General features: G+C 37.7%; 1 protein-coding gene and 1 long non-coding RNA gene across 2 annotated transcripts; one reads left to right on the top strand and one right to left on the bottom strand.

Moving 5' to 3' along the window:
• The first annotated feature begins 8196 nt into the window (after positions 1 to 8196).
• Positions 8197 to 9825, top strand: LOC110925123. The gene is made up of 2 exons (XR_002584436.2): positions 8197 to 8942; positions 9619 to 9825. It is a non-coding gene; the product is annotated as an uncharacterized LOC110925123 (long non-coding RNA).
• Positions 9826 to 10479: 654 nt separating this feature from the next.
• LOC110922849 (probable serine/threonine-protein kinase PBL26) lies at positions 10480 to 14229 on the bottom strand. Its single transcript, XM_022167051.2, has 5 exons — positions 13597 to 14229; positions 13174 to 13352; positions 12848 to 13037; positions 12325 to 12710; positions 10480 to 11952 (listed from the first exon to the last, which is right to left on the bottom strand). The coding sequence occupies exons 1-5, from the start codon at positions 13733 to 13735 to the stop codon at positions 10615 to 10617; spliced, it is 2232 nt and encodes a 743-aa protein (XP_022022743.1). The 5' UTR covers positions 13736 to 14229; the 3' UTR covers positions 10480 to 10614.
• Between the last annotated feature and the right edge of the window lie 1430 nt (positions 14230 to 15659).

Genomic DNA, 15659 nt, shown 5'->3' on the forward strand with positions numbered 1-15659 from the left:
CTGGGTTCCGCCATTGTTGAGAGAGAGAAGCAAAGGTGAGCTACTTTGGTTTAATGAGAGGCTCTGATACGACTGATCAGAGAAAGGAACAGGGAAGCGTTTAAGGAAACAAAGGCAAAGAAGTAAAGTTGCAGAGATGTAAAAGAAGAGAAAGAAGAGAAAACTAGAAAGCTTGCATTCATCAACTACCGGTACATTGTTTAAATAATAAGCCACCTAACAACTTAACCGAAATAAAAGTAAACTAGTGTGCAGAGAAGTGGGACTTCTGGTACACTTATTCAACAACTGAAGATAGTAAAACCCGGTAGTCAAACTGACGTGCATGCATGGAAGACCATTACTTGATTGAGGAGTTTGAACCATTCTTTTCAACATAAAGTTTGTGGTTTTATTGAGTACTAAAGTATCTAAATATGTGCAAGGCCTTAAAATATGAAATAAATAAATATTCAAATGTCAGGTCCATTTTTTTAACGGTTGCATGCTGCAGATTGTTGTTTCTAACTGTTTTATGTATAAGTTATGATGCCCATATTTATGTTTTTATTTATAGAGGACAAAATCCATGAAATGACATCAAATCTTCAAAATGGGTCAAAATTGACACCCGACGCCTATTGTGAATGACCTATACTAAAGGCTTCAAATCTCCAAAGTTTTGTTCTCCAAAGAGTTTTTCTCGAAATGCAAATAGAAATAACATGAAGGCTTGAGAAGTTGGAAGAGACATCATATATTAATCAAAGTGAAATTTCCAACCTCAATCCTAGTTTCGTAACCAGGGACGGACCTAGCATGTTACTAGGGGTAGCCCTCGCTACCTCTTGACGCTCCTGCTGTGTAATTAATATTAATCAATACGAAGCAAGCAACGATGTTTTTCCTTCGTAACAACTCATTATTGCTGCTAGTTAATGGTAGGTAATATGTAGAAAGCAAATCAAAGTGTTCATGTTTTGCACGTCATTAAATTTGAGCCGCATTTTAAGTTTTCTTCTTCCTGTGATATAGCGAGTGCATCGTAACTGACCAACCTCCTGATCGCTTCAACACGCAGGGTCAATTACTAGTTATAATAATATACACCTTTACTTGTGAAACATTACTACTTACACATTATATATTAAAAATATAGGATTAGGATCAAATACAAAAGATCCTAATTGTAAGAAGTGTAAAAAGGATTTATAAAGTGACAAGTGTCCAGTAACGTTTAGGTTTTTGGTGGTGGTGGGTGTTCAGTTTTTTTTTTTTTTTTTTTTTTGTTGGGGGGGGGGTTAGTTTTTTTCAGGTTTTTGGGGGGTGGGGGGTTAGGTTTTTGAGGTTTTTTTTTGGTGAGGTATAGTTTTTTTTTTGTTTTTCTTTGCCGCGGGGGGGGGGGGGGGGTAGGTTTTTTGGGGTTTTTTTGGTGAGGTATAGTTTTTTTTTTGGCGGGCCGGGTAGGGGGGTTAGGTTTTTGGGTGGTAATGGTGGGGGGGGGGGTTTAGGTTTTTGGGTGGTGGTGGGGTGGGGTGGGGTGGGGGTGGGTGTTTAGGTTTTGGGTGGTGATGTAGTGGGTTTAATTTTAGGTTATTGGACACTTGTCACTCAATAAATCCTTCTTACACTTCTTACAATTAGAAGTCTTTGTAAAATAACTTGACCCTAAAAATATAAACCACTACTTAGTTGGCATTAATATATTAATACTAGCAATATGGTCGATCACTCTCCTAGTTTTTGCTTCCATTACTGAGGGTAATCTCAATCTGTTAGGAACGTAACTCCGTGTTCTGTGTCAGTTTAACATAATTTTCAACATTTTGTTTGGGGTAAAAGTTAAATGTTTATTTAGGGCAATCAGGGGTCTCAATCGTGTCGGGTTAGAGACTTGGGTAAAAATATTGAAACATTACTAGAAAAACAAACCAACAACGACACTAAATAAGAAAAAAACCTATGTAATTCACAGTTGCATCACAAAATTGTCGAAAATAATCTACAAAAAGTTTATTACTTATTAGAGTATATTGAGGTAGTTAGTTTGTTAGAGTTGGGTTGAGTTTGTTATGACAGTTGGCAGTTAGTTGTTGTTGTGAGAGTGTTATATATATGTATTACTCCTCATATACAAAATATAACAATCTATTCTAGAAATGAATCTGTTACTTCTATTATGGTATCAGAGCGTATTCTGATCATCAATAGCTCTCATCTTTTCCAGCGACTGTTATTTTTCCGATCAGTTTTCCGGCCAATTTCCGGCTAGTCTTCCTGCTTTCTTCTTTTTCTCTCATATCTTTTTCTCTGATTCATCTTCTACTTTCTGACATGACTACATCATCTTTAGATCTCACCTCAAATTCTTCATCCATAACCACAAATTTACCTAATATCACAAATTTTGTACCGATTAAGCTTGATGAACATAATTTCCTGAACTGGAAGCATCAGATCCTTACAATCCTTAAAACACTCGGATTATTGAAGTTTTTGAACCAACACATACCTATTCCACCAGTTGATTCTGCTGAACGTGAACAATGGGACAGATCTGATGGTTATGTGTCTACATTCATTACTGTAAGCTTGTCTTCTTCATTCTTGTATCTGGCAAGAGGAACACAAATGTCTTCTGAACTATGGAAGAACATAGAAGATTCGTTCAGTCAACAATTATTTGCAAAACAACATCAATACAAAACTCAGTTTCATCTATTGAGACGGGAATCAAAGTCTATTTCTAATTACCTGAGCTGTGCAAATGAGCTTGTTGATGCTCTGGATGCGGTTGGTGATCCTATTACAGATCAGTCACTTGTTCAACAAATACTCGACGGTCTGAATGATGATTATAAACATTTTCGTCTGAATATTGAGAATCATGAAGTGAGACCAAATTTCCATCAGCTTCGTGCACGACTGTTAACTTTTGAGGCACGATTAACACAATATTCCTCAACATCAGTTCCACATGCTGCCATGGCTGCTCTTAGTATCAAACCACCACATCATGAATTTCAAACTTCACTGATTTGTCAGATTTGTGCTAAAACAGGTCACACTGCTGCAGCCTGTTATTTCAGATTCACTCCAACAGATTCGTCGGGTCGTGGTCGAAATTCTGGAGGACGTTGGCGAGGTAGAAACTCCGGCGGCCGTAACGGCGGCCCCCGTTTTGGTGGAAATCGCGGTGGTTATGGTAACCGAGGTGGTGGATTCCATGGTGCTAATTCCTCCGATGGTCCACAATGGTCAACCACCGGAGGCAAAAATTTTTCTGCTCATGTCGCTAATCTAGGGTTTGGACAGGCACCTGCGTATGATTCACGCATTCTAGGGTTTGGAGCTGGTAATTAGTCAACGGCTGACTCAAATCCACAATCTGATGGGTGCATGTTTGGTGGGCCTAACTCTTCTATTTTGGGCCCAGGTCCTTCACAAAAACATTCACAGCCTAATTTTACTACTAATAATAATAATCAGAATGCCCAACCTAATCCTAGTACCACTCATTATGGTCCTAGTTCTCAAACTGGGCCTGCTCATCAGTTTGGGCCTGAACATTTTGCTACATGGGCTAGTCATCATGGATCACCTCACTTTGAACAACCTTCTTCTCATTTTGGGCTTTTTTGCGGATTTAGCTAGCGTGTGCGAGAAGGTTGACTCTTGGATTCCTGATTCAGGCGCGACTGCTCATATGACCACCGACTCCTCTTTAGTCTTTGATGTTACACCATACACTGGTTCTGAAAGTGTGATTGTCAGTAACGGTACATCTCTTTCTATCTCTCATATTGGCACTGCCTTACTTCGGTTGTCTAGTGGTAGTCTTTTACTCAAGCATGTACTTGTTGTTCCTGGTTTAGCCAGAACCTTTTGTCTATTACACAACTGGTTATTGATCACCCTGTTTCTATCACTTTCTCATATTGTGGTTTATCTATTCAGACTCTGGGTGGACAGTTGCTCCACCACACGCGTGGTAGTCCAGATCAGCTATACTTTCTGTCTGATTTTGCATCTGTCTCTCAAGAGACCTGGCACTCTCAGCTGGGGCATCCTTCTGATGATGTTATGTTACGTTGTTCATTTTTACATTTGGAAAATAAAACCACAAATAATCATTGTACTGCTTGTAGTATTTCTAAATCCACTAGACTACCTTTTACGTCTATTGTATCACATTCGACTATGCCTTTACATATTATACATTGTGATATTTGGGGTGCTTCCCCAACTATATCTAGATATGGTTACCGATATTTCATTACTTTCACTGATGATTTTAGTTGATTTACATGGTTGTATCCTTTGACTCATCGTTCTCAAGTGGTTGATTGCTTTCGGCATTTCAAACCACTAGTTGAGAACCTATTCTCTTGTACCATCAAACATCTTCAGTGCGATGGTGCTCCTGAGCTCATTCATGGTTCTATGGCTCGATTTCTTTTAGTTTCTGGTATTGCTTACAGAATCTCATGCCCTTATACTCCCCAACAGAATGGGGTTGCTGAGCGGAAAAACCGCCATCTTTCTGAGGTAGCTCGAGCATTATTATTTCATGCTCGGTTACCAAAGAAATTCTGGTATGATGCGTATGCCACTGCTGCTTTTCTTATCAACCGGTTACCATCACCGGTTCTTCATCATTCTTCTGCATATGAGATTTTATTTGGTGCTCGACCTGATTACTCTATTCTCCGCACATTTAGGTGTTTGTGTTATCCGTTTCTTGGTGATACCCGGATGGATAAACTTTCACCCAAATCCACTCCATGTATCTTTGTTGGCTATGCTCCTGATCATCTTGGTTATATCTGTTATGATCCTCATACTTTTCGTAATTATACGTCTTGACATGTTCGTTTTCATGAGATCATTTTTGATATTCTCGATTCTTCCACTTTTGTTCCTACTACTTATATTCCTACTTCTTCATTCTCTACTCTTTCTCCTCATTTGTTTGTTCCTCCTCCTCCTATTCCTCCTACTTCTGCTTCTACTTCTTCTACTCCTACTTTTTCTCACCCTTCTTCCTTGACACCCCTTTCTCCTTCTCCTCCTCCTCCTCCTGTTCCGACTCATCAGATGATCACTTGTTCCCATGATCACACATGACAACCTCGTTAGTTTCCTGATCATGTTCTTTTTCATGTTTGTACTGCTCCTACCACTGAGCCATCTACGTTTAGACAGGCTCAATAGTGGTATGTTTGGTGGGATGCAATGCGTGTTGCGATTGGTGCTTTACATGCTAACCAAACTTGGCGTTTGGTTCCAGCTCCCACTGATGCAAACATTGTTGGTTGCAAGTGGGTTTATAGGATTAAGCATAATCCTGATGGTTCTGTGAGTCGATATAAAGCTTAGCTTGTTGCTAAGGGCTTTCATCAGACTGGGGGTGTTGATTATACTGAGACATTTAGACTGATGGTTAAACTCACTACTATTCGGCTTGTTCTTTCTGTTGCTTTCTCCCGTGGATGGGTCATTAGACAGGTAGATGTCAACAATGCCTTTCTCCATGGTGATCTATCCGAGACAGTGTATATGTCACAGCCTCCAGGCTTTGTTGACTCTTCTCACCCACATCATGTTTGTTTACTGCAGAAGGCACTTTATGGCCTGAAGCAGGCACCCAGAGCTTGGTTTTCCAAGCTATCATCTGCTCTTGTTTCTAGTGGTTTTTCTCAGTGTCTTTCCGATACTTCTCTCCTTGTTTATAGACGAGATTCGATCACATGTTATGTCCTGGTTTATGTGGATGACATTATTATTACTGGGAGCTCTCCGGAGTTTGTTACTGACTTGATTGAGCGCTTACATTCACAGTTCGCGCTCAAAGATTTGGGTGTGTTGTCCTATTTTTTGGGTATACAGGCGACTTTCTTCGATGATGTTTTACAGCTTTCCCAGCAGCGGTATCTACTTGATTTATTACAGCGCACAGGTCTTGCTGAGTGTCGGCCCTTGTCTACTCCAGTTTCCTCTGGACGCCAGCTTTCTCGACATACAGGTATTCCTTTGGCTGATCCTACTTTATATCGGAGTACAATTGGTGCCTTACAGTATTTGGTCTTGACTCGACCCGAGATTGCTTATGCGGTCAGTAAGGTGTCACAGTTTCTACAGACACCTGCTGATTGTCATTGGGTGGTAGTCAAGCGTATTCTGAGATATCTTCGGGGCACGGTTTCTCATGGTTTGAGTATTCGACGATCTGATTGTAGAGATATACACGCTTATTCTGATGCTGATTGGGCTGGATGCCCTGATGATCAATGATCTACTACTGGTTATTGTATTTTTCTTGGACCCAACCTCATTAGTTGGAGTTCCAAGAAACAACATACGGTTGCTCGATCTAGTACAGAGGCTTAGTATCGCGCCTTAGCTCATACTGCTGCCGAGGTTCGTTGGATTTTATCTCTTTTACATGAGCTACATATTGATTCATCATGTCCACCTACTCTTTGGTGTGACAATATTGGCGTTACATATCTTGCAGTCAACCCGGTGTTTCATCAGCGCACCAAACACATTGAGGTTGACTTGCATTTTATTGAGATATGGTATTGGATCGTGTTTTGTCTGTGAAATATGTTCCTACTAATATTCAGATCCCTGATATTTTGACCAAAGGGTTGTCTTCTTCTCGGTTTGACACTTTGCGGTCCAAGCTTCATGTCGGTACCTCCAGTTCAGCTTGAGGGGGCATATTAGAGTATATTGAGATAGTTAGTTTGTTAGAGTTGGGTTGAATTTGTTATGACAGTTGGCAGTTAGTTGTTGTTGTTGTGAGAGTGTTATTATTATTATTATTATTATTATTATTATTATTATTATTATTAGTATTATTATTATTATTATTATTATTATTATTATTATTATTATTATTATTATTATTATTATTATTATTATTAACTCAATAACTTTTATGTTTCTAGAAAAATTGCATCATTTTTGACGCATCTGTGACAACAACAATAATAATAATATAAATTTCAACCTAACCATCAAATTAACGGGTAATCCGTACTTGACTTATATTATTATTCGTGTCAAAGGATTCAACACAAACATAAAGACCCACTGACATAAATACGGGAAAACTCGAACATGACCCGTTGAAACCATATTTTTTAGAGAGTTAAACATGTTGAAGAATTGTAAGTTGGTTATCGGCAATGTGTTAAATGGGTGATTGCCAGTGTGACAAAACTAACAATATTATAACTAACCATATAAAAGTTTTTTTTAAAACAAAGTGAAAATAATTTAGAGTCAATAACGTATGGCCAAGTGTAATGGAGTCACGTCCATGCCACCTTGCGTTTTTAACTCTCCTTCATGCCTCACACACCGCTCCAAGGGACGTTAATGAAGGTTGGAAGTTTTATTCGTGATGTAAATCATGCTTGAGAAAGGTGATGCCATAACAAAGGTGAATCAATTTGGAAGGGTCTATAATAAAATTAACATGGATCGCTTTTATAATCACCCAATCAAGTTTTTACACACAATTATATTTTGTTTGGTAAATTACATTTTTTGTCCTTTATTTTTGTATCAGATTGCAATTAATGATCTTTAACTTTAATAATTACAGTCACAATCCTTTATTTGTAAAACTCATTAGACCCTAAGTCCTTTAGCACTAACCTAGTTAAAATTTTCAATTAAGTTAAACATGTGCCTTGCACATGAGGGTAAGTTGGTAATTAAAAAAAAATAAACAAAATCAGATTTACAAAGATGAAACAATATATATCTTATCTTACTACTATAATAAATCAGAGTAATCAAATTCTATGTGTCACTCTCTAAAGCCCCCTCCCTTATCTCTCTCTTATGTGTCAACTTCTCCACTCTTCTAATCCTATGTGTCATTTCCTGATTTTTTTGTTTTTTTATAAAACCTAATTAACACAGTCAAAGCAATCTGTTATATGAAACCAAAAGACTGGTCACCAACCTTTCTCTTTTGGGCATGTTTGTGTAAGCTTATTGAAACAACTTATTGACTTATTGGCTTCTTGGAAAAGTCAGGATTTTGTGACTTATTGACTTATTGGCTTTTCCCCCTCACATACACCCTCTTTGCCAAACATCATTTTAGAGCTTATAACTTTTCAAAAAGCCAATTAGTCAATAATTTGTTTTAAAAAGCTTACCCAAACATGCCCTTTCTCTTCTTTCCCTCTACTCCTATTTTTAGATCATGTTCTCCTCTCTACTTTTGAATTTTGAAATAGAGGTTTTGAATTTCAAATCTCTACTTTCTCTCTCAATTACTTGTTCTTTCAAATCTCTACTTTCAGAATGGGCGGTCCTTCCAAAAGATTCAGTTTTTGAATTTCCACTGCGTTGGTATAGTGAGGGGGAGAGAGCCGAAAACCAAAGGTATGTGAAGAGGTGGTGACGGTGTTACTGGTGTTGAGTCATTCTCTTCGTTATCATCACCTGAAACAAAAACCCTAAACACCGTTCATTCGTCATTCTCTTCCTTTTTTTCTCTGGAGTAACCCTAGCCGTCACCTTCTCCGCCTCCCTCACACTCGACGATTACCACACAAAATCCACCTCCCTCAAAACAACCACACACAAAAGTGATTTATGAACTGTAGTTTTCGGAATCTCTCAGCCGGTTCCTTCTTCTTCCTCTCAATGTTGGATTTGAAAAGTTTTCGATAAGGCAACGTTGTCACAGCCTTTGGATGAGACACAGCAAAGCGGGCTCTTGGGTCCCGGTGAACAAAAGAAGAAGTATGTAGATCTGGGTTGTATTATTGTCAGCCGTAAGATCTTTGTTTGGACGGTTGGATTGATTTTAGCGGCTGGGTTTGTTACATTGATTGTGAAGACTGTTCCTAGGCGTCATAAATATCCACCTCCTCCTGATAATTACACTATTGCTCTTGGGAAAGCTCTCAGGTTCTTTAATGCACAAAAATGTAAGGGTTTTTTTTTTTTTTTTGAATTATAGTTTATATGTATAGATGTGTCTGATTGGTGTAGAGATCAGGGTGTCGATGGATCAGTTCTGTGATTGAATTTTAACAAGATTTGACTTTTTAAGTCAAAGGGATCCACGTATTATGAATCTGAAACATAAGTCACTAGATTTGTAAAAGATCGAATCTTTATAAAGATTTGTTAATTGGTTTGTATGCAGTTTCGATTATTTAAGTCAAATGGTTTCATCTTCACAAAATCAACAAATTCTTGAATAATATGATAAACCCATTAGAATTCTGAAACATATAATCTTTATAAAGATTTGTAATTTGGTATGTATATGATTTTGACTTTTTAAGTCAAAGGGTTACATCAATTGTTAAGCTCGAAAATTTTGCTTTCTTGCCAAAGATTATTTTTGACAAACATGAAGAGTTCATGCATCCTCACCAAAAAGATTGAAGTGACAAATAGCTTGTAGAACAAACAACTTATTTAAGGTAATTGTTGTATCATTTAGCAAGAATGACAATCTTGATTTGTTAACTATTATACTAAATTTGTACTGAATCATTTGTCAATTTCACTGGAAAGTTTAAAGATTTGTATTCTTTCATAATCATCTCATGCAAAGTTGAGTGACTAATGCATCCAAATTTACTCATTTTGTAGGTAATTTGGAACATGAAAGGAGTTTCTATAGCAGTGACTGAAGAACCCAAGTTTGTTAGTTTATTGACTTGTAGTGACTAATGCTAACATATATTTAAAAGGGGCTTTACAGCCAGGCCCATGATCATTAAAATGGGCTCTTTACATTATGGATCTAAATTTTGCAAACATGGGAATGGGATATTATTAACAGCAGACATTTAACTACTTTTGTTTAAATAATAATCAAAATGGGTCTTGTAACGTGACTCACTTTACTATGTGGTAATGAAAACAGGTGAATCTATTACACATTACACATAGCTATTAAATTGTACAATGAAAATATATTTTTTTTTTTCAAATGGAGAAAATCAAATATATTGAAGATTACAAGTGTACCTAAAAATATGATAAGAGAAAAACAAAAATAAAATAATAAAAGTTCTTTTCCAAAATACTTAAAAGAGTCGTTTTTTATAGGGGTTGATAAGGGAAAAAACAAAAACAAAAATAAAATTATATTTTTTTTAAAAATACTTTACACTTAACCCGTTTTTTCTACGGGTTGACAAGGGAAACTTTGATAAGAGAAAAACAAAAATAAAAAGCTAGAAGTTTTTTTTTTTAAATACTTAACACTTAAGCCGTTTTTTATACAGGTTAACTCAAACCGAACATGTTTTAAAACAGGTCACCCGAACCCAATCTGTTTTAAATGTGTGAACCCGAACTTGACATGTTTATAACCGGGTCATGTTTGTCGATTCAACCTGCTTTTTTCATGTCTTAGTAAGAATTTATGCCCCTAGCGGCAATCATAGTTACCTTTATTTTAGAGTGTAATTGTCCTAGTAACAAAAGTGAAAGTCAGGAGTGATATTGGTTACATCCTCGGTATCGATTATCATCAGCTAATGAATAGTAGTTTTTCTTTTTTGGATAAAAAGCTTAAAATATGATTAGAAGAAAATCGAACTTGATATACATGAGACATTGGTATCTATATGTATCACTCTATTTTGCACCTTCTGTACTTGAACCATCGTCACTCTCATCATCCTGGTATCCACTGTAACTTCTTGAATCTGCACCGAACCTTGAAATCGTACTTTTGAACCTTTGAGGTTCAAACTCATCGTCACTTTCGTCTGCATACTCTATATCAAATCCCCTCGAATCGGATTTACGCATGCTTTTGCTCTTACTACTTTGATCATCGTCAACTTTAGATTTATAACTTGAATCTACTCGTTTTGTGCTTGGCTTTATCGAGTCGTCGGTTTCTTCTATTTTGAACATCACTTTCTTTTTGCTGGATTTTGCTTTCATTCTGGCCTTAGATTTTGACTTTGTGAGAATTGTTGTGCTAGCTTTGTCTTCGTCAGAGAAATCCTCTTCACTGTAAGCATCTTCACCGTATGCGGTTCCTGATGAACCATCAGAACCATGGTCCGACCCAGATTCATCCTTTTGACCAAAGGATAGTTCAGGCTTCAGCACTGGTTCTGGCTTGGACACTGGTTCGAGCACTTTTTCGAGCTTGGACTCTGGCTCGACCACTTGTTCATGCTTGGACTCTGGTTCCAGAACTGGTTCAGGCTTGGACTCTGGTTCCAGAACTGGTTCAGGCTTGGACTCTGGTGCCAGAACTGGTTCAGGTTTGGACACTGGTTCAGGCTTGGACTCTTGCTCGAGCACCGTTTCAGGCTTGGACACTGGATCGAGCACTGGTTCTGGCTTGGACTCAAGCTCGAGCACTGGTTCGAGCTTGGACACTGGCTCCCGCTCTAAATCTGAGTCTGAGTCTGAATCTGAATCCGAGTCTGTAGAATCAAGTTCTGGCTCAGGCTCAGGTTCGGGTTCAGGCTCAGGCTCGGGTTCGGGCTCGGTCTCCGTGTCTGTCTCTGATTCCCATTCAAGTTCGTGCTCTGACTCAAGCTCATGCTCCGACTCAGGCTCAGGCTCAGGCTCTAGCTCAAATTCATGCTCAGACTCGGAATCAGAATCAGAATCAGAGTCAGGCTCAGGTTCAGGCCTAGTCTCAGGCTCAGGGCGGTTAAACGGCTCTATCTTTATACCTAACTCTGTATCTGAGTCAGAATCTGATGATGATGACGATGATGATGACGACGGGTATTTTTGTTGGGTAGTAAACTCTTCATGATGAGCTAGGGTGAGGAGGGTTAGAGCTCCTAAAATGTCCGATATCAACGGGCGGGCACTCGACTCATCTTGTAGACACATAGCCGCCACCTCAATTGCTTTATTTATATTCTTTTCTGGAACTACTCCTTTGAACATTGGGTCACCCAGTTCTTGGAATCTATTTGGATCTTTAATATATGCTTGTGCCTGTTTCAAACTCAAAAATCAATATGAAATAAAGACACTTTTTTAGTCTTTTTGTGGCGGAAGGAAGTCGTTATCTCAAAAAGCGTCTAAAAGTTTTTAAAGACAAAAATCTTCACATTCGTGTGATTTAGTAAGATTTGCGTACTCCTAGAATCTAAAGTCGGTATCTAAGATAACATATAACCGGATTTATTATCATACATTTTCAGAATAACCCGGTTTTAATAATTATTCCACAAATTTTGCTAGTTATGAGAGGTCTTTAACAATTTTAGTGTAAGATAATAGGAAGAATAATGGCACCAATAATTAGTAGATTATCACTGGCTCCACCTCCATTAAACCTATAAGAAAAGGCTAAAAGAAGATTACCCAAGAAACAAGATTTTGCTCCTTAGTTGGCCGAGAGGTGTCCAATGCTTTTCTCCCGGTGATAAGCTCGAGTAGTATAACTCCAAAGCTATAGACATCGGATTTGACGGTGAGTTCACCCGTATGTTCGGATTCTGGAGCACAACCAACCGATCCCACCACACTTTTATGCACATTACTACCGGATGAGCTTTCTAGATTCACAAGCCCGTAATCCGTAACCTTCGGCTCAAAATTTCTGTCTAACAAAACATTTGTAGATCTAATGTTACCACATAGAACTGGTGGATTAACCTTTTCATGTAAATGCTCCACAGCATGTGCGACTCCTGCTGCGACTTTCATCCTTGAGATCCAATCTAATGGTTTTTTGCCTGGAGGAAGATCTGTCATTTATGTTCATTAAAAACATTAGGATCTTGATTATGAGAATGAACATTTTTCAATGGAAATTTTTTATTTTTACACAACAAAATGCAGTTAGAAAATTACTAAAAGTGAACATGAAAAGAGAGAATAATACCATGTAGATGATCTTTAATCGAACCCATTGGCATGTACTCATATACCAAAATCCTGTTGACATGATCCGCGCAATATCCAAAAAGTTCGACAAGATTTGGATGGTGAAGATCACTCAATTTGTTCACTTCTTCTATGAACTCCTTTTTTGCTTTTGTTCCTTGTTTCTTAAGTTGCTTCACAGCCACAACCTTCAGTCAATCATGTAAGTAAAATCATATCAAATTACCATCAAACATATCCTTTATTTAATTAAAATACATACTTTGGACATATATTCTATTTTTGGTATAACAAATTAAATCAATAAGATGTGTATTAATTAACCTTGTCATCCACCAGCGTTCCTTTATAAACCTTTCCATTTCCGCTTTCCCCTAATAGAGATTCCAACTCGAAATTGTTGGTGGCTGAGGCCAAATCGTTGTATTTGAATCTACGGGCTGAACCTGTTGGTTGATCATCTATAGAATCGTCGTCACTACTTTCATCTTGTTTGTTTGAAGCTGCATTTATATTCATTAAAACATTAGGATCTTGCATTAATGCTACAAGAAGAAATGGGCAAATGTAAATTTTCAGCATAAACATAACCCCATTCAACTCATTTATATGTAAAAGAGTCGAACTTCGACACATTCATATCTAAGCAAGTCAAATTTAACAAGGCAGAGTTACCTAGTAAGTTCATATCATTTACATTAAGAAATAAAAGCAGTTTATATAATGATTATGAAAGAAAAAACTAACAAGAGGATTGTTTGGAAAGGGGGTCTTCTTTAGGTTGTGCCACAGGCAACTCCCCTTCACCTTCCTTTCCATCTGACTTCTTTTCACCTGATTTTTTTTCTTCTGGATTCTTCTTTCTAAGGCATGGCAAACAGTTCATTCTCTATGCTATCGTATAATATAATTTGTTTCGAATGATAACAAACAAATACAATCTTACGACAATGCACACGAAAAAATAAATATATGGAATTTGTATATTTTGGAAGTCCTTCAAATAACAACTGATATCACCATTCTATCCACTCCGGTATAACACCCTTTATACATAATTTGTTTCACAGGAAGTTTTACAAGGAGAAGAAAATCTAAAATTGTTAACGAAAAATTGAAAGAAAACGCAACAACGTATTTCCAGGAAACCAAGGGGATGGAGGAAAGGAGGATGAAAGGGGTCCTCCACGCTCCGAACACGGGGACTTGAAGGACCCGTAATGCACCTAACCGAAGCGTGTAAGAGTCTATCAAAATGAAAGATTAGGAGAGGTGATAAGTGCCATGGCTTTGGCAAAGCTTTTTGTTGGAGAAATTTGTGGAGATTGTGTGGACATTCTTTGAAATGTCTTCCTTTTTCTTCGATATTAAATTAGTGAAAATGTCTACTTTCTGAAAATAATTTTTGATGGATGTTATATTTTCCAATTACTTTTTTTTATCGGCAAGTAACTTCCATTTCATTCCACCCCAAAATATACAAACAGTTTATGACCAGCAAGTCACTAGTACAAACTGCATACATTGCCAACATACATCACCCAAAACTAACGTTAATAAAGGAAAGAGTTAATAGCCAAAATGGTCCCTGAGGTTTGCTCACTTTTGCCACTTTAGTCAAAAATCCAAAATTTTTAAATCTGGGTCCCTGAGGTTTGCATTTTGTTGCCATTTTAGTCCAAATTTCAAAAACCCCTTTTTTGAGTGTTGAAACCTGATTGTTTTGTCTTTTTGTGTAGGGGCATTTTGGTCATTCTGGTTTACTCTTCTAATAAATTAAAAGAAAATTAATTATATATTACTCTCTCTGTCACACCCTGGCTTTGCGGAAGCGTGGTTAATTTGGTGTGACTTCTTAATACCATAGCTTAATCACAACAAAGCTATATGAGTTAAAAAAAATATGCAAGATCATCCATTAAAATAAAAATACCATAACATTGTCTTAACGGGATAACACCCTAACAACCATAAACTTGTTCACCAAACATTACAAATTCAATCTTAACATAAACATGATTCAAGGACTGTGACTTGTCCAGGAAAGAGTCACATTGCCCGAACCCTGGATGACCTCGGTGACTAATGCAGCGGAAAACATGCCATACCGTGCCAGATCTTTTAATTCCCTAAAATACATGTAAGTTGAAAAATCAACAATAATGTTGAGCGAGTTCATGCGAAAGTGAGTAAATAAACCTTTGTCTTTATCAAAACCCTGGTATCTAGCAAATAAGGAAAAAGAGATCACCAATGGTTTGCAAGGCCATTGATATGTGTGAAGTGCAAGTAGGAAGACTCAAACCTAGCGGATTTATGCGTCGGGCACTAAGTCACCCCGAGGTCCGTTATGCTGGACCTGGGGCTGGGCTCGCTACACCCAGATAGATCTACCGCTCCTGTCCCTCGGTCCTACCATGAGGATTAATGGCCTCAAGTTTCCGCCTACCCACTCACATGATCTAAGTAACAAACCTCCTTACACTAACCATACCATGTATAAAGTATTCATAATCAATGTAACATGTATTTCACCCCCGCAGTTTAGAAAACTGAAAACAGTTAAGAGAAAAGGGGGACATGAACTCACAGTCGGTGCGTCTCTACCAAGTACTCCGAATGTCAGCTGTGCGACGACCTACATGTACTAATTCTATTAGACGGATGGCCGTGCCTTAGCTTTATAGTTTAGATTTTTGGGAAATAGTTAGACAACTATTTCGTGTTCATATTTTGCATGTACTTGGTAGTTAATCTCCTTCCCAAGGATGGGGGATTTAATACATGTGCGTTCAATTTATAATATTAAG

The sequence above is a fragment of the Helianthus annuus genome, chromosome 14 (assembly GCF_002127325.2).
Source record: "Helianthus annuus cultivar XRQ/B chromosome 14, HanXRQr2.0-SUNRISE, whole genome shotgun sequence".
NCBI classification, from domain to species: domain Eukaryota; kingdom Viridiplantae; phylum Streptophyta; class Magnoliopsida; order Asterales; family Asteraceae; genus Helianthus; species Helianthus annuus.